This window comes from Podarcis gaigeae (assembly GCF_964106915.1).
Source record: "Podarcis gaigeae genome assembly, chromosome: Z".
Lineage (NCBI taxonomy): Eukaryota > Metazoa > Chordata > Lepidosauria > Squamata > Lacertidae > Podarcis > Podarcis gaigeae.
Window position 1 is genome coordinate 30,201,104 of NC_139691.1, and position 16,293 is coordinate 30,217,396.

The window sequence follows — 16,293 nt, forward strand, 5'->3', positions numbered from 1 at the left end:
TTCCAGTGAAGAAATGCAATTTCCTTTGCAATCTTCCCTCACCTACCCCCATACCTCTGCCATTAATTATATATGGAAGGGTTATCATAGCTCAGTGGCAGAACATCACTTTGCATGCAGAAAGCCACGAGTTCAATCCCTGGCACTTCCAGGTAGATCTGGGAGAGAACCCTTCCTGAAACCCTGGAGGGATACTGCTACTCGCTGTTGACAATACAGAGCTAGATAAACCAAAAGGTTTGCTTCAGGCAACTTCGTATGTTCCCATGTGCCCTGTTGCCTTCTGTGCAGGCCAGCTACTTTGGTAGGTTGGGCTTTTGAACCTTGCCTTACCTAGGCAGACAAAAAGAAGTACTTCTTCACATAGTTCCAACTATGATATTCTCTGCAACAAGACGTGGTGGTGGCCACAAACTTGGATGTCTTTAAAGTGGGTTAGGTGAACTCATGGAGTATAAGGCTGTCAACGACTGTTGCCCACCATGGCTTTGTTCTACCTTCACCAGCAGAGGCAGTATGCCTCTGAATGCCAATTGCTGAGAACTACAAGTAGTTGGGACGCGGGTGGCGTTGTGGGTTAAACCACAGAGCCTAGGACTTGCCAATAAGAAGATCGGCGGTTCGAATCCCTGCAACAGGGTGAGCTCCCATTGCTCAGTTCCTGCTTATGGGCTTCCCATAGACATGTGGTTGGGCTACTGTGAGAACAGGATGCAGAGCTACATGAGCCTTTGACCTCATCCAACAGGGCTGTTCTTAGGTTAATACAGAATTTTTACTTTTTTGTTTACAGCTAGCTGTGCCCTGGCTTTCTCAAGCATCTGGTTTCTGACAAGTGCAATAAAATCCTGCCACTTTCCTTAAGTGTCTTCTTTAGTTATACCCTTCTGGTGTTTGGATATACTTTACAGTATTTTCCAGATCCAGGAATCTGCCATGAACTCCAGCCAAAATCAATTGTACACTATCTTATTACAGAATCCCCACCTCCACTGCCGTTTTTGCTACCGAAAGCAACATATTTTATTAAAAGAAAAATAGGAGGAGGAATAGGGAAGGTGGCAGAGAAGAAGAAGAAGCATCTTTTGTTAAAGAGCTTATAAATGTTTTAATAGGAGAAATTTGTCAGTCGGCGACCAAATGAAAGCCATAAATCTTTTAGTGACGAATGTCCCTCATCTTTGGGGCTGCTGTTCAGCAAACATAAGGAAGTGGGACACACCCACAGCTTGCCACTTCGTTTCTGCTCGCAATGCTCAGTGAAATAAAAGCAACATCAAAGATGTTTCATTCCTAGTACTTCAACCAATTGATTTGGCTTCTCTTTTGAAGGAATAATTGACCCCAGCCAAGATATAATTGAAAAAGATACCAGAAAAAGCTGGGTCAGAGTCAAGAGATGGGGAGGGCAGGGAAGAGAGAGGCAACTTGAAAAACAAGCCTAGCCTGAACCTTTGCAGCTTATGTTGGAAGAGATCTAAGGGAGAGTTCATACATATTCATGGGGAATGAAACATAATGGATCAAGCATCATCACAGCAGACAGCTGCTTCACACATGCATCTGTCTCGCTTGATTTCTCTATGCTTAATAAGTGCCAGTTGAATGTGGGAACTGTTGTAATATCATGTGTTTGGGCTGATGAGAAAATTCCATCTCTGGTGCAGAGCTGGATCCACGCAGGAGGGGGAAGGGGCCATAGTTCAGTGGTAAAGCATCTTACTTGCATGCAGTAAGTCCCAGGTTCAGTCTCCATAATCTCCAGGAAGGGTAAGAGCTGCAACTCATTAGTAAGTATCTACCTTGAGCTGTGGGTTAAACCACAGAGCCTAGGGCTTGACGATCAGAAGGTCGGCAGTTTGAATTCCCGCGACGGGGTGAGCTCCCGTTGCTTGGTCCCTGCTCCTGCCAACCTAGCAGTTCAAAAGCACGTCAAAGTGCAAGTAGATAAATAGGTACCGCTCCAGCGGGAAAGTAAACGGCATTTCCGTGCACTGCTCTGGTTCGCCAGAAGCGGCTTAGTCATGCTGGCCACATGACCCGGAAGCTGTACACCGGCTCCCTCGGCCAATAAAGCGAGATGAGCGCCGCCACCCCAGAGTCATTCACGACTGGACTTAACTGTCAGGGGTCCTTTACCTTTACCTTTTACCTTGCATGTACAGAGTTCTAGGCTGAATACCTGGCATTTGCAGATAGGGTGAGAGAACCCTGTTTGCAATCTATGAGAGCTGTTGTTAGTCAGTGTAGACAATACAGAGCTAGATATACTAAAGGCCTGACTCAGCAGAAAGTAGCTTCATATTGTTCCAGTGTTCCTGCAAAGTCTCCGTTAGGGCTTCCCTACTATGAAAGTGTCCCCCCAGCCACTGTTTCTGTTCCACTGCATATCATCTTTGATAAAAGCTGCTTTATTTGTCCCACTGTCCACTGTGGCAAAATTATGTAACTTATGTAATTAGGTCATATAAATTATGTTGCCACTGCATTCTACTCCCATTTGTTTCAATGCAAAGGAAATGCAATGCAAATGTAGCAGAGGGAGGAAGTCATCAGTTACATCTGAATTTTATGATACAGTTCTCCAACCAAACCATGTTTACAAGAATGCACATTTATGAGGAAACTGCATAAAACCATATAGAACGTTGAAAATAACATACAAAAATGTATTATATTAGGGGAGGTTTCTTGCCAAAATGTGTACATTAGTCAAAACTGCATATAAAAATGCCTTCATTAGGAGAAATGTGCACTAAAGTGCTGATGAATTTTCATGAGGGTTTAAAAATGAAACAAAACCTGTAAATCTTAGCAAAACATGGAGAACTGAGTTTAAGATTGGGGAAAATGAGAAACAGAGAGAACCAAAACTGATAGACTCTTCCCTCCCCAGTCCTCACACATTCCTTTTGAAAGCCTGAAGAGGGCTTAAGAGTGTCACTTTGTAAAGAATGAATCAATATTATCTTGGCGCCAGACAGAATTATGCCATGGACTAGAATTGTAATAGTACAGTTGCAAAGTATGAAGAATTCTACCACTGGGTTTTCCCATTGTCAAGTTTCTCTCTCTCTCTCTCTCTCCCCCCCCCCCCCATTCTCTTGCCTTTAGTCTCCAGCGGACCAGTGCAAGAAAATCCATGCAGGGGATGAAGTGATCCAAGTCAACCATCAAACTGTGGTGAGTACTTTTCCAATTAAGCCGAGTGTCTCTATTCATCTCCACCTGGCTGCATTGTTCACCACCTTTCAGATATTTCTGACGGCTCCCATCAGTCCCAACCATCACAGCCAACTGCACCGTCTGGGACTGGTGTGCATTGTACTCAGAAACACCTGGAGGGTACTAGGTTGGTGAAGGCTGGTATAAAGATCCCCTCTTGTTAGCAACACCAGCTTATTGCAAATGCTTGTTTTGAGTTGCTATCCTTAGGCACAATTTCTGCTGCGAATTTGTCCTGACGTTGCTGGGGGAAAGTTTGAAATATATTGATTTGTCTTTTTTGCCAAAAGGAATGCATACTCAGGCTTGATTCGGAACAAAGGCTCTTGGCAGAGGGAGGGGATAAAGCCTTTAATGTTTTAATGTAAGCAGGAAGTGCAAGGTAAGAGTATCTTTCACTGTGAGCTAATGGCAACCCCTTCTGGGTTTGGGACCATAGTTCAGTCCCCAGAATTTCCATTTAAAGTGACAAGGAAGCAGGCAGTGTGAAAGGTCTTTTCCAATTGAGGAAGGGGGCCATAGCTCATTGGTAGGGCAATTACTGGTTGGACTGGGGAAGACTCTCTGTCTGAAACATGGTAGAGCTGCTGCCAGTCTGTGTAGACAGTCCTGAGCTAGATGGACTAGAGGTCTGGCGCAGCTTTCTATATACCTACATTGCTGGGCAATACTGCACTTGATGGACAAGTGGTCTAAGGCAGCTCTCTGCTTTCCTGATATCTATGGAGCAAGGTATGTTGCTCTAGGGTTACAGAATCAAAGGGAGGCACATCCTGGAGTGTGTCAAGGGGCCAAGGGCCAGTGGGAGGCTACACTCCAACCTATGGCAAGGGGGAGACTAACCTATCCCAATCTGTTGTCCCAAGAATGAGCAGCTGTAGGGAGCTTGCTTCCCCCCACCCATCTCCCTTCATGAAATAACACTCTACACTAACCGCCTGTTACTGGAAGGGAGGCATGTTCTGGCCTATGCCACCAGCCATGTGACTCTTGGCCACAAATAGGCTGACCCCCTGCCCCCCAAGAAGTGCATCATGGAAAAAGCCACATCTATTGCATAACAAAGGACCAGCTGCTCCAGTGCTTGCATTCCTTTCCCCTCCCCGGTTCTTTTCCCTTTTACGTCATGTCCATTAGATTGTGAGCCTGCAGGCAGAGACTGTCTTCCCTTTTGTACCATGCTTACAAAGTGGTGATCAGTTTAAAGGTGTTTAATAATACTATTGTTGTGATTGCACTGTTTACTGCCATATAAACCTGCCTGATAATTAAGATCTCCTTTGGAGTCTCTTCTCTGCATTCCCCTGTCTTCAGATAAGACTTGTAGAAGTGACTGGAACATGGCCTTTTAGGTGGTGGTACCTTGCTTCTAGAACTCCCCAAACAACAATATTTTCCTGGTGCACCTCTTGCTAAATTTTGGTGGATTGTCATGTTTGCACATGCTGTTGTCTTTGGTGCTATTGTCTATTTTACTCTGGTTATTACTTATTTTATACTCCGAGATATATATTTTTATTTTGGTGATTTGGATTATTGGCTCTATGATTTTAAAAAAATCTTTGTTTTACAAGCCACTTGTGTTGAGCAATAATGTTTGAAGAAATGCAAACAATAAGCACATACTAAAACTAAACTGAAGTTGAATATCTCAGGGCAGATTTGGTTTTGAATAACCTCTGCTTATGGGATCTCAACTTGGCTCTGGATGTTACAAGAAGTGCCAACTAGAGGTGTGGTATTTTCTGAAAAGCTCCGTGCTGCTGTTATCTGCAGGGATTTTTTCTAATTTTCATCTTGTTCCTTGATCTCAATGAGAAGTGAGGTATTATTATTTTTTACCAGTTTCACTAAAAATGTGAGCAATTCTTACATAATATATACAGCATTATATACTGTAAAAAGTGCAGTATTATGCACACATACTCTCCAGGTTTCCTTAATTAACCAGCACATAAACAAATACAGCAACATATATTACTATATGAAATTACCTATTAATACGATGTATTAATACTTTGCAGAAATATAATGCAGCATAGAGCTTGACTCTTCCATACATATTAATGTATATGTTAATGTATATTATATGCAGAATGCACATGATATATATTTTTCTGTGTATAATTTTGCATTGCTCACACAGAATCAGGCAAGTGTGAGTGTAAAGTGTGCTCTCTGCATAAGAGGCAGTCTAGTGTGGGCTAGGCTTAGCCAGGTTAGAACTGCCATATTATATGTATAGGCCACTTTAAAACAATTTTCTCCTCCACCCGTAGTGCTGTCAACATTGCAATTCTTTAGGAAGAATTGCAAGACAGATACCCGTGCAGGCTGTTTGGAAGCCTAGTTCAATTTTCTAAGAATCTGAGGGTGGCTCTGCTGGATTCTTCCTGTCCAGCAAACTGTGTCCAACAAGGAGCAGCCATTTGCTTCTGGAAGCTCATGAGCAAGTCATAAAGGCTACCTCTGTTGTTTAATGACATCTACTCAAAGAGGTGTGCTGCCCCCATATGTGGGCATTGTTAAGATCATCCACAGAAACCTTCTATTTAGTTCTGAATCCATATTTGGCTGGGACAAAGAGGAAGGGGATTTTCTTTGGCCTCACCCAGTATTTGATACTCTTCCTTAGAGCGGTTCGCCTTGCCCCTTCTGTATTTGCCTTCCACCGCAGTACAACTTTCTTTGGCTTTTAGGGGCTGGTTCTTTATTTTCTCTTTTCAGTTGCTTGCCTACCATCATAATTATGCACAATCCCTCTTTTCTTACCCTGACTTCTCTTAATGTTTTATGACGCTTTTGATTGCTGGATTTCATTGCTGTTCTTTCATGTCTGTACAGGGCTGATTGTACTGTGTTGTATGTTGCAAATTTTGTTTGTAAGATTCCTTGAACTTTGGCGAAAGGTGGATCTTAAATGTTTGCTTGCTTGCTTCAGTTTGTGTCTCACCTAATACAAATATTCTCTAGGCTAGTAGCCCTCAACCCATCTTTAACAAAAACATACGTTTGAGAACCAGTTTCTTTGTTACTGTTATTAATAATAATACTTGCATACTGTTATTAATAATACTTGTACACTGCTTTATATTTCAGTAAATGCATATGTGGTTTACATATATCAACCAAAATCAATATATTTGTGGTAGTGCTGCTTAGATCAGGCTGTGATCCAGTGCTAGATCCCAAAGCACCAATTGAGGACTAATGCTCTAAGCCAGGGGTTCCCAAACTTGGGTCTCCAGCTGTTTTTTTGTCTACAACTTCCATCATCCTTAGCTAGCAGGGATGATGGGAATTGTAGGTTGTTTTTAAAAACAAAAACAAAAGCACAGATGGAGACCCAAGTTTGGAAAATCCTTCTCTAGGCTACACACCAATAAGAAAGACAAAATCATAATATACAGCATTTCAGTAAAATCATAAATCAGTAACAGGGAAATAATAAAAAGAGGGGAATTGAAGGTATTGAAGGAATTCTCCTGCCTTTTTTAAAAGTCGAAACAGATTTGCCCCTGTTTTATTTTATTTTTTTTATAATATTTATTAAGAATTTTTTAATACAATGAATAAAGCCAAACAATAAAACATTTGCCCCTGTTTTAACCCCCCCCCCATTTTATCCAAGTGGGAAGGGAAATAAGTACTTAAGCTCCAATGGCGGTATATCAACCACTTCTCATTCTGGGAGCATATTAGGGGAAGAGGAAGATCCACACCGATTGCTAGTGAGAGCCACTGTGATATAATTGTTATAGTGCTGGGCTAATAATAATAATAATTTTATTATTTATATGCCGCACATCTGACTGGGTTGCCCCAGCCACTTTGGGCAGTTCCGACAAAATATCAAAAACACAATAAGAGCTCAAACGTTTAAAAAAAAAACTTTCCTGAACAGGGCTGCCTTCAGATGTCTTCCAAAAGTCATATAGTTGTTTATCTGTTTGGCATCTGATGGGAGGGTGTTCCACAGGGCGGGTGCAACTACTGAGAAGGCCCTCTGCCTGGTTCCCTGTAAATAGCCACTTTCATATCCTCACTCAGCCACAAAACTCACTTGGCGACTTCAGCCCTTCACTGCCTCTCAGCCTATCCTACCTCAAAGGGTGGCTGTGAGGATAAAACATGTAAGATGTGGTGCAGGGGAACCATACATAGTACCTGGATCTCCTTGGAGGAAAGGTGGGGTACCTGGAGGTGGAGGTGCAACTGCAGGGGTTTTCCTGACTGAAAGGAGGAGAATGGATGTCCTGCTATGCCCGCAGCTGCCACACACCCCACCTGCCTGTGGTCTCTCCTATGATCCTTGTGCTCCCCTCAGATTTATGGGATTGAAGCAGCAAAACCAACACAGCATGAAAATTGTGTACAGGGAGATGCAGTCAGACAAATTCCATCAACCCATCAAATAGTTCAAATGCACACATTTGGTTATAATGGCTAATAGCTATTTGATTGATCTACCCCACATGAGTTGTTAGGGGTGGGCACTGAAAAACAAACCCACTATCTCATAGTGTTGTCTCACAACATGGCTGTAGGACATGTTTTGGTGTCATCATGTTGGGGAATCCATCTGGGAAGATGTTCCCAACCTAATGGTCATATTCTCTCCAGGGGCTAACAAGTGAGATAGGGACTAGCCACTATGCAAAAATGTCTGCATGAAAAGGGAGTTAATCCTCTTTTGGAAGCATTGCAATACAGATAATCCATGCAGACTTTTTGGAAGCCTCATTTAGTTTTCTAAACTGACTGTACATTTCTAACATTGCTTGTATGTAATGTGTGGAATACACATATGTCATATTCCGTAGACTATATAGAATATACCTGTGCATATTCTATGGACTATATACAAGCAATGCTAGAAGGAATGTGGAGGGACAGAAATACAACATTCCCAGAAAGAAAAAAAACAAAATAACTAAGGCAAAAGGGATACTGCAGAGCTGGAAAGGTTCAGAAAAGGACATGCTAAATGATTGAGGGGTTGAAGCAACTCTCTTCTGAGAAAAGTGGCAACGTTTAGGGGCTTCTTCATTTAGAAAAATGTGATAAAAGTGAAAGAGATAAAAGTGCACATTGTGTGAAGAAAGTGGAAGGGGAAAAAAGCTTTTCTTCCTCTCTTATAACAGTAGAGCTTGGGGACATGCAAGCAGAATGCTGGAAGATTCGGAAGAGATAAAAGAAAGTGCATTTTACATGGCACATAGTTAAACTGTGAAATTAGCTCCCACAGGAGGCAGTGATGGCCACCCACTTGGATGGCTTTGAAATGTTAGATTCATGGAGGTAAAGCCTAGTAAACACAACGGCTATGTCCTCTGAATAGAGGTTGTTGGGAATTGCAGGTGAAAAGAGTGCTATTGCATGCAGGTCCTGCTTATGGGCTCACTAAGGGCATCTGTTTGGCCAATGAGAACAGACTACTGGGCTAAGGCCTTTATCCCAATACTGCTGGGATTTTCTTACATACTTAAAGTGTTTTGTTTTGTTTTTTAAGTCTTGAATCACACCACAGCCATATGTGTGCTGGGATACCAGTGACTTTGCATCTGAAACTTCCAGTTTGGGGTTTCTTACCTTATTTTTTCTGTTGTGACCCAGCAGACTTAATTTAGCCTCCAAACTGTTCTGCCCTTTAAATTAAGGAGCCACTCAACACTCTTATTTCTAATTAGTTGCACAAATGATACTTTCAGTAAGGTAAGAACTGTCTGTAGAAATATCAGAGCCTTATGTTCAGCTTCAACTTCAAGAGTCCAAAAGTAGATTTGCTAATTAAATCACCTATGTGTGGGGGTGCACTAATCATAAATTGGAATACTTAAATCATTCTCAGAGATCAGAGAATCCCAGTACTGTAGGGTTGGAAGGGATCCAAAGGGGATCCCATGTCCAACCTCATGCAATGCAGGAATCTCAACTAAAGTACCCATAGCCATCTAACCTCTGCTTATAAACCTCCAATGATGGAGAGACCACCACCTTCTGGGGGAGTCCATTCCACTGCCAAAGTTCTTCCTGATGTTTAGTTGGAATCTCCATTATTATTATTATTATTATTATTATTATTATTATTATTATTATTAAATATTCTAACTTGAGCAGGAGAAAACAAACTTGCTCCATCCGCCATGCCCCAGCCCTTTAGATATTTGAAGATGACTATCATATCTCCTCTTAGTCTCCTCTTCTCCTGTCTCCTTCAACTATGCCCAACTCCCTCAACTGTTCCCCATAAGGCTTGGCATCCCTATTCATAACTGGCTATTTTGATGTTAACAGATCACTTTCACCATGTCTGGCATTGAAATTTGTTGTGCAGTCAGACCGTTTTCATCCTATTTGAATTGGCTAACCAGAAGTGCTCTCTTTATTGCAGCAGGATCCAATTTTATCATAAATACTGACTTACTGTATTTTTTCATTCTTGCACCTTGACCTCATCCTGTTTGAGCTCCAGTGTTCCACAACTGGGCTACCTTCCTTGCTGCCAAGGCTGCAGCCAGAGGGAGCAAGTTTTAAATCGATCTAAAATGAGGTAAATCGTGACACACAAATCAAGACAATTGACATCTGTCTTTAGATCTCCCATCGCTTTACATTTTTTATAAAAGGCAACAATTAGAAGCCCCAATTCAGTCTGGGACTAGAGTTCTGTGGGGGGAGAGTTGTTAATGTAGGAAGTGTGGAACTTGTGGCTCTTCAGATGTTATTGGACTATACCTCCCATCAGCTTCAACCAACATGGTCAATGGTCAGGGATGGTGGAAGTTGCCAAGAACATTTGGAAAGACACAGGTTCCCCATTCCTGGTTAATACTTCCCCCACTCCAGTAGTTGGAAATTCCCTCTCCCCACCCCCCTCCAGCTGCTATTTGCTCTAGTAGGGAATGTATTAAAGTATTAATAGTTCTATTTTCAGCAGGTGCTTGTAAGATATAGAAATGTTCTGTGGTGGGCACCTTTCCTAATGTAGCTGCCCATCAATCTTCATAGGCAGAGGACAGACAATAGGTGATGGTGGTGGATGCCAGCACACTAGAAGCCATTTGAAAGATGGATGGCTGCTCACTCCACATTTGCCTCTGGCAAACAGGTTTTGCACATTTTAAAATGGTTTCAAAAGAAATGTCTGTGTGCTGCATGAGAAGTGGACCCACTCTCAAAACACCTGCAATTCTCTTAAATAAAACTCTTATCTACTTCCAGCTTTGCAAGCAGTACACATTTTCCCAGATACCCTTGGTTATCTGTTCCAGGTTCTAATCTTGATTATTCCAAGTCTGTTCTGTATATTTCCTGAAGTCTTATTTTTTGTCTAGTCAAAACAGGTTACTCTTTTTTGTTTTTGTTTTTTAAATAGCTTTGCCTTGGCACTGCTTCCTTTGCTTCCAGAAGTTTTTGGACACTTCCTTTGCTTTCTGCCCATCCCATTTTCTGGTTTTTAGCTCTTCTAACTATTGACCATACCTTGGCCTAGCAGCACCCACTTGACTTCCTGGATTTCAGACCTGCCATGTTGTTGCTGCTTTTCTTCAAATTCTCTTCCTCTGATATAGGAATTGCCTCTTCCATTGCTTCCAACTCTCCTGGCTTACAAAATATGAGCAACACCATGGATCACTCCAGTAGTTAGGAAGCCAACTTCAGAAGTGAACATGATGCCTTCCTCCACTGGATTCTGCCTCTCGGGTGGTCCTCTTCATTAAATCTGCACATTCCCCCCATAACTGATGTGACCCACACCCTGAACATATAACCACTTTTGAGGGCTACAGCCAATTGTGAAGGGAAGGGTTGTGGTGGGAAGGGTGCTTTGTATTGCCAGAGCTTGAAACTATCAGTAGTCTACTGATGTCTGGAGGGGAAGCCTGGGGCAATAGACATGGCAGGTTGGATTGCTTGAACATTGTGAAAAAGCTTCACTCCAAAACAGTCTTTAAGGGTAAGGGAGGACATGTCAGAGGTGTATAAAATGATGCATGGTATTGAGAAAGTGAGCAAGAGATGAGCTTTCCTCCCTCTCTCATAGCATTAGAACTTGGGGCCCCCCAATGAATATTGGAAGGCTCAGGACAGGCAAACAGTATAACTTTTTGACACAGCATGGCATTAAACTATGGAATTTGCTTCTGCAAGAGGCAGTGATAGCCACAAACTTTGATGGCTTTAAGAGGATTCAACAATCTATGGCTATCAATGGCTAATGGCCATGATTACTGTGTTCTGCTTCCACCACCATTCAGACAATGCCTCTGAATACCAGTTGCTGGAAACTGCAGGAGAGGTGAGTGCTGTTGCACTGAAGTCCTTCTTGTGGGTTCACATAGGCATCAGGTTGCCCACTGCTGGATTACATGAGCCATTGGCCTGATCCAGCGAGGCTGCTCTTTAAATACTTATATTCTTAATCTGGGCACAGCTGCCCATCCTGAATCTCTGTCGCTGTGATGCCTACCAGTCTTCTTCTGCTTTTTGCCTCTGCAGCTTCACAAGCTTTCATTCCATTCAAATGTATGGCTTTTGGTAGCAGAACATGGAACACGTTTCAGAAAGTAATAGAGCCAGTATCTTGAGGGGGTTTGGCTAACATGGTGTATAAAAAGAAATGCCCACAAGTTGGTCCTGATTACTTCATCACTCCCAGAAAGAACTGAAGTAGATGAAAGAGTTCTACTTCCCCCAGAGTACTAAACCTGGTGATATTCTGATCCTATTACATTATCTGTATTTGTGGCCAAGTTATTTATTTAACTTACTTATTTTATGAAATTTATATATCCCTTGATTGTAGAAAAACCCAAAGCAATTTACAAAAAGAATAAGACAAATTAAAATCATAGGATTATTAATAAAAAAAAAACCAATTAAATCGAACCATTAAAATGTTCTAAAAATTAAAACGAGCAATGAACTAGAAACACATCATATATATCTATGTTATTTATGCATTGGGAGCTTGGGGTTTAAAAAAGAGGTATATAACTAAACTGTACCACACGATTAGAGGTATATAACTAAACCGTAACCAAATCCATCCACACGATTATGTGGGAAGCTTGAGAACACATAGATCTCCAGCTGTGGCTACAGCACAATTTCTGCTCTGCATTTCCATGCGCCTTTGCCAAATCCTCAGTTAGGCTGCAATCCTAAATCCACTGCTCTGGGAGTAAACCCCATTGGATTCAATGGGACTTACTTCTGAATGGACACCGTTAGGATTGCGCTGCTGGAGTGCTTTTCTCAAGACCCAAGTGCCCAGTTAGCTGACTGCAACATGGCTCCACCTGAATTTGGCTGCATCCATTTATGCATAGAGCACCGTCCAACATCCCTTCTATAAGCAGCACACAGCTAATAGGTAAGAATGTAAGGGACAAGAGAATTAGCTGTCTACACGCATTAGGGAAGTCACTCCTTCAGACTTAACTGGTCTTAAAATCTTAACCTTATTCCAAGTTTGCCTACTTGCCCACTCTGATTGGTGGAATAGGCACTACTGCAAGTGCCACGTAATACCCGTTCTGTATTTGTATGAACTTGATTGTTTCGTGCGGAACTTTGGAACTCCCTGCCCTATTGATATCAAGCAGGTGCCTTCACTGTACTCTTTTCAGTGCCTGCTAAAAACTCTCCTGCTTAGACAAGCCTACCCAGATGCGTTGAAAGTTGAGGTACAGTAGTTTTAATCTCTTAGTATTTTAAATTTTGTAGGTTTTGAGTTTTTCTTGATATTGCAAATTGCTTTGGTCAAGCCATTGTACGGGTGCTATATAACAGGCAAAGTTTACCTCCTCAGCAGTAGCTCATTTTTATTTTCAGAAAGGTAACCAATTTATGCCAGCAGCTATTCACATTTTTCAAGCCAAAGTGTTGTCCCAGCAACTCTTTGGGATCCCAATATGGATACAGGCATATAATAGTGATTTAGATAAGATACACTCAAGTTTCTTGAGACGTATCCTGGGGCTCCCAAGTTCATCAAGTATAAGAGGATGTGTGCTGAACTAGGTGTACACATCATGGTGTGTATACACTGGGTGTGGGCTAGCACTTTAAAATACTGGTTGTGTTGCAATTTCTGTTGCAAACCTTCAAGTCTGCTTTCTGACTTAGGGACTCTTATAAATCCAGAGGGTTCCAACATTTACATAGCAAAATCAGATCTATTGGTATTGATTTTGAACTCTTATATATTTCAAGTGAGCAATATATTTATCGTAATATTCAAATCAGATTAAGGGACATTGAAAAACGTAACATCGAGTCAGTTGTAAATAAAATTTGCTCCCCCAGGTTTTATGGTTTAAATATAACAGATAACAGGGTCACTTATATTTCAAATTTAATAATTCCAGTCCAACCTTTATGTTAGCCCAAATAAATGTTTCCCCCTCAGCTTTTGTCAAGGGCAGATATTACAACATCCCTAGAAACGAGAGACATTGCAGATGTTTTTTGAATGTGCTGGACACAGTAGAACATACTCCTTTCTACTGCCCATTGTACAACCAGCTTCGCAAACACATGCATTACTCTTTTTGGGGTAGTCTAACATCACAGCACAATGAAAATATCAGATTTTATCTGTCTGACATTAACCTGGAAGTAACTGCAAGGGTGGCTGAGTTTTTATCAATAGTATCTCTCTGAGTGGTGAATGGCATTATTTAGCAGGAAGAAACTTCCAATGAAAATCCTCATTATTACATGGCTGTTAATTTGTAAAAACAGTGGTAGCTCGGGTTAAGTACTTAATTTGTTCCAGAGGTCCGTTCTTAACCTGAAACTGTTCTTAACCTGAAGCACCACTTTAGCTAATGGGACCTCCTGCTGCTGCCGCACCACCAGAGCATGATTTCTGTTCTCATCCTGAAGCAAAGTTCTTAACCTGAAGCACTATTTCTGAGTTAGTGGAGTCTGTAACCTGAAGTGTATGTAATCTGAGGTACCACTGTATTTTAACTTTTTATATATGAATGTTTTATGTTGGCTCATATTTGTAATGCCTAATAAAGGTTTGGCGAAGGAAAGTAAGTAAACTGCTTTGAAGGTTTATTTGTTTTCGCAATCAAGTGATGTATAAATTTTATGAAATAAACAAACAAACAAACCTTGTAATGGAGAGCCAGAATAATGAACTGATATTAGTTCCAAACACACAGTCTCTTGGAGCTCGTTCTCATAAACCTATTCCTGGGCTGCAAGTGAAACTCATATTATTAAATGATTGAGATTGTGTTGGCATCCATCTTTCTCAAGAGACAATGAAGTGTGCCTTCAGGGGTGAAGTTAAACCCCCCTTCCAGCTTCATATGGCTTCTCCCTGCCATCTGTTCTTTAAAAAACAGAGAAGTGTTCAGTTATACGAGCCCTCCTACATTCTACCTTGTAGTCACCAGGTCCACCTATCTTAGTAAGAACTAGAGAATTCTGGCTGCAATTCTCTATATCTGGGAGGACACCCCTTTGAAAGCAATATGATGTACTTTTGTTTATATTATTCTTAAATAATAATAATAATAATAATAATAATAATAATAATAATAATAATAATTTTTTATTTATACCCCGTCCTCCCCAGCCAAGGCCAGACTCAGAGCGGCTTACAAGCAATAATAAAAACAAGATGAATGATTACAACTTAAAAACAAAAATAAAATACAACATTAAAATAATGGAACATTAAAATATTAAAACGTAGCCTCATCGCAGGAGGAGAAGGAAAAGAAAGAGGAAAAAAAAAAAAGAGAGAAATGAGATGATGTTTGATGATACAGTTTTGTCTGTACCTAACCTCCAAGAAATACTGTGTCTGTTTATTTGTCTCTGCAAAGCATTTCATTTTGACCCCAGAACATAAAGTTCCCTAGGCAGCGCTCTCTCTCTCTCTCTCTCTCTCTCTCCCCACACACACGCACACACACAAAATAAGGCATGAAATCAAAAGCTACTTAAAATGCAGCAAAAACAAACCCGCCCATGTCCCCAAAGATGAAACCTGAATTTTAAAACTTCTGTAAGTCATGCAAACTGTATATAGTACATTATGATAAAGGCCAAGCTGAGCAGATAGTTCCACCTGGCACTGCAAAGACTGCAAAGATGGTGTCAGGTGAGCCTCCCCGGGAAGGTTGTTTCCTAACAGGTGCCATGACCAAAAGGTCTTCTCCCCAGTAGTTACCTCCTCACTTCATTCAACAGAGCCACCCAGAGTAGGGCCTTGAAACAGGACTTTAATGTTCAGGTAAACAAATGGCTTGCCAAAAAATGGTAAGAGAATTCCACTTTCCTAGCTGGCTTAAGGTGAAATCAAACTATTTGTTTCTACCACAATAGGGGTGCGAAAATGGGTCTGGCTGCTGAGGCATCGTATGATGTCAGGTGACTTAACTTCAAAGGAAGAATCAGGAATGCACTTTAGGTGCTGTCTTGGTTTCCCTTTGCAACCCTGACTTGAATTCAGGTTGTGACTGCAAATATCTGCACTGAAATTGGAGCTTACAGTCTATGCTGAATCTAAAGCTTTGCTTTTGGCAGGGGCTGCCTCTAGTCAGAAGCTCTGAGTAGAGCCAATTCCAGTGGAGCTGGAAGCCATAGTTTCAGCAGAGAACAACTCTACTCAGCAGCTCGCATTTCGAAGCTCTTGAGAGAAATCAGTCCCAGCGGAGCTTGCTTTTGGCACCAGATTGAAAAGTAACTGAATGCAAGCCCTGCCGTCAGAGGAACAGTCAGGAGCACATTTTAAGGCTCCTGTTTGTTCCCTTGCAGCTGCAGATTTTTCTGCTCCACGTCTGATGTTTTATGGAGCCAAGTGTGGGACAGAGATTCTCCATCCCTGAAATATAATATGACTTTTTGAACTTTCCTTGTGGCAGCTTTCGTAAATGGCTTCAGACATGTTTCAGTTTGGAGAGAGTGCCCCAAACAAAGAATTTTCAGACTTTACCAAAATTCTAACTTTATCCAAATACCAGATGTGTGTTAAACCATTTGTGAGAGCTGTACGATATTTATGCAAATATCGTAAGAGGAATATAATCAGCTTTG

At 41.4% G+C, this 16,293-nt stretch overlaps 1 protein-coding gene across 8 annotated transcripts in view; it reads left to right on the forward strand.

Moving 5' to 3' along the window:
- Window positions 1–16,293, forward strand: part of LOC310836607 (connector enhancer of kinase suppressor of ras 2-like) — a 310,451-nt gene that overhangs the window by 172,240 nt on the left and 121,918 nt on the right. For all 8 annotated transcript variants that reach the window (XM_083722107.1, XM_083722108.1, XM_083722106.1 and 5 more), the window contains one exon: window positions 3,115–3,183. In XM_083722107.1, the coding sequence (XP_083578233.1) occupies window positions 3,115–3,183 (69 nt within the window). The remainder of the gene's footprint in view (window positions 1–3,114; window positions 3,184–16,293) is intronic.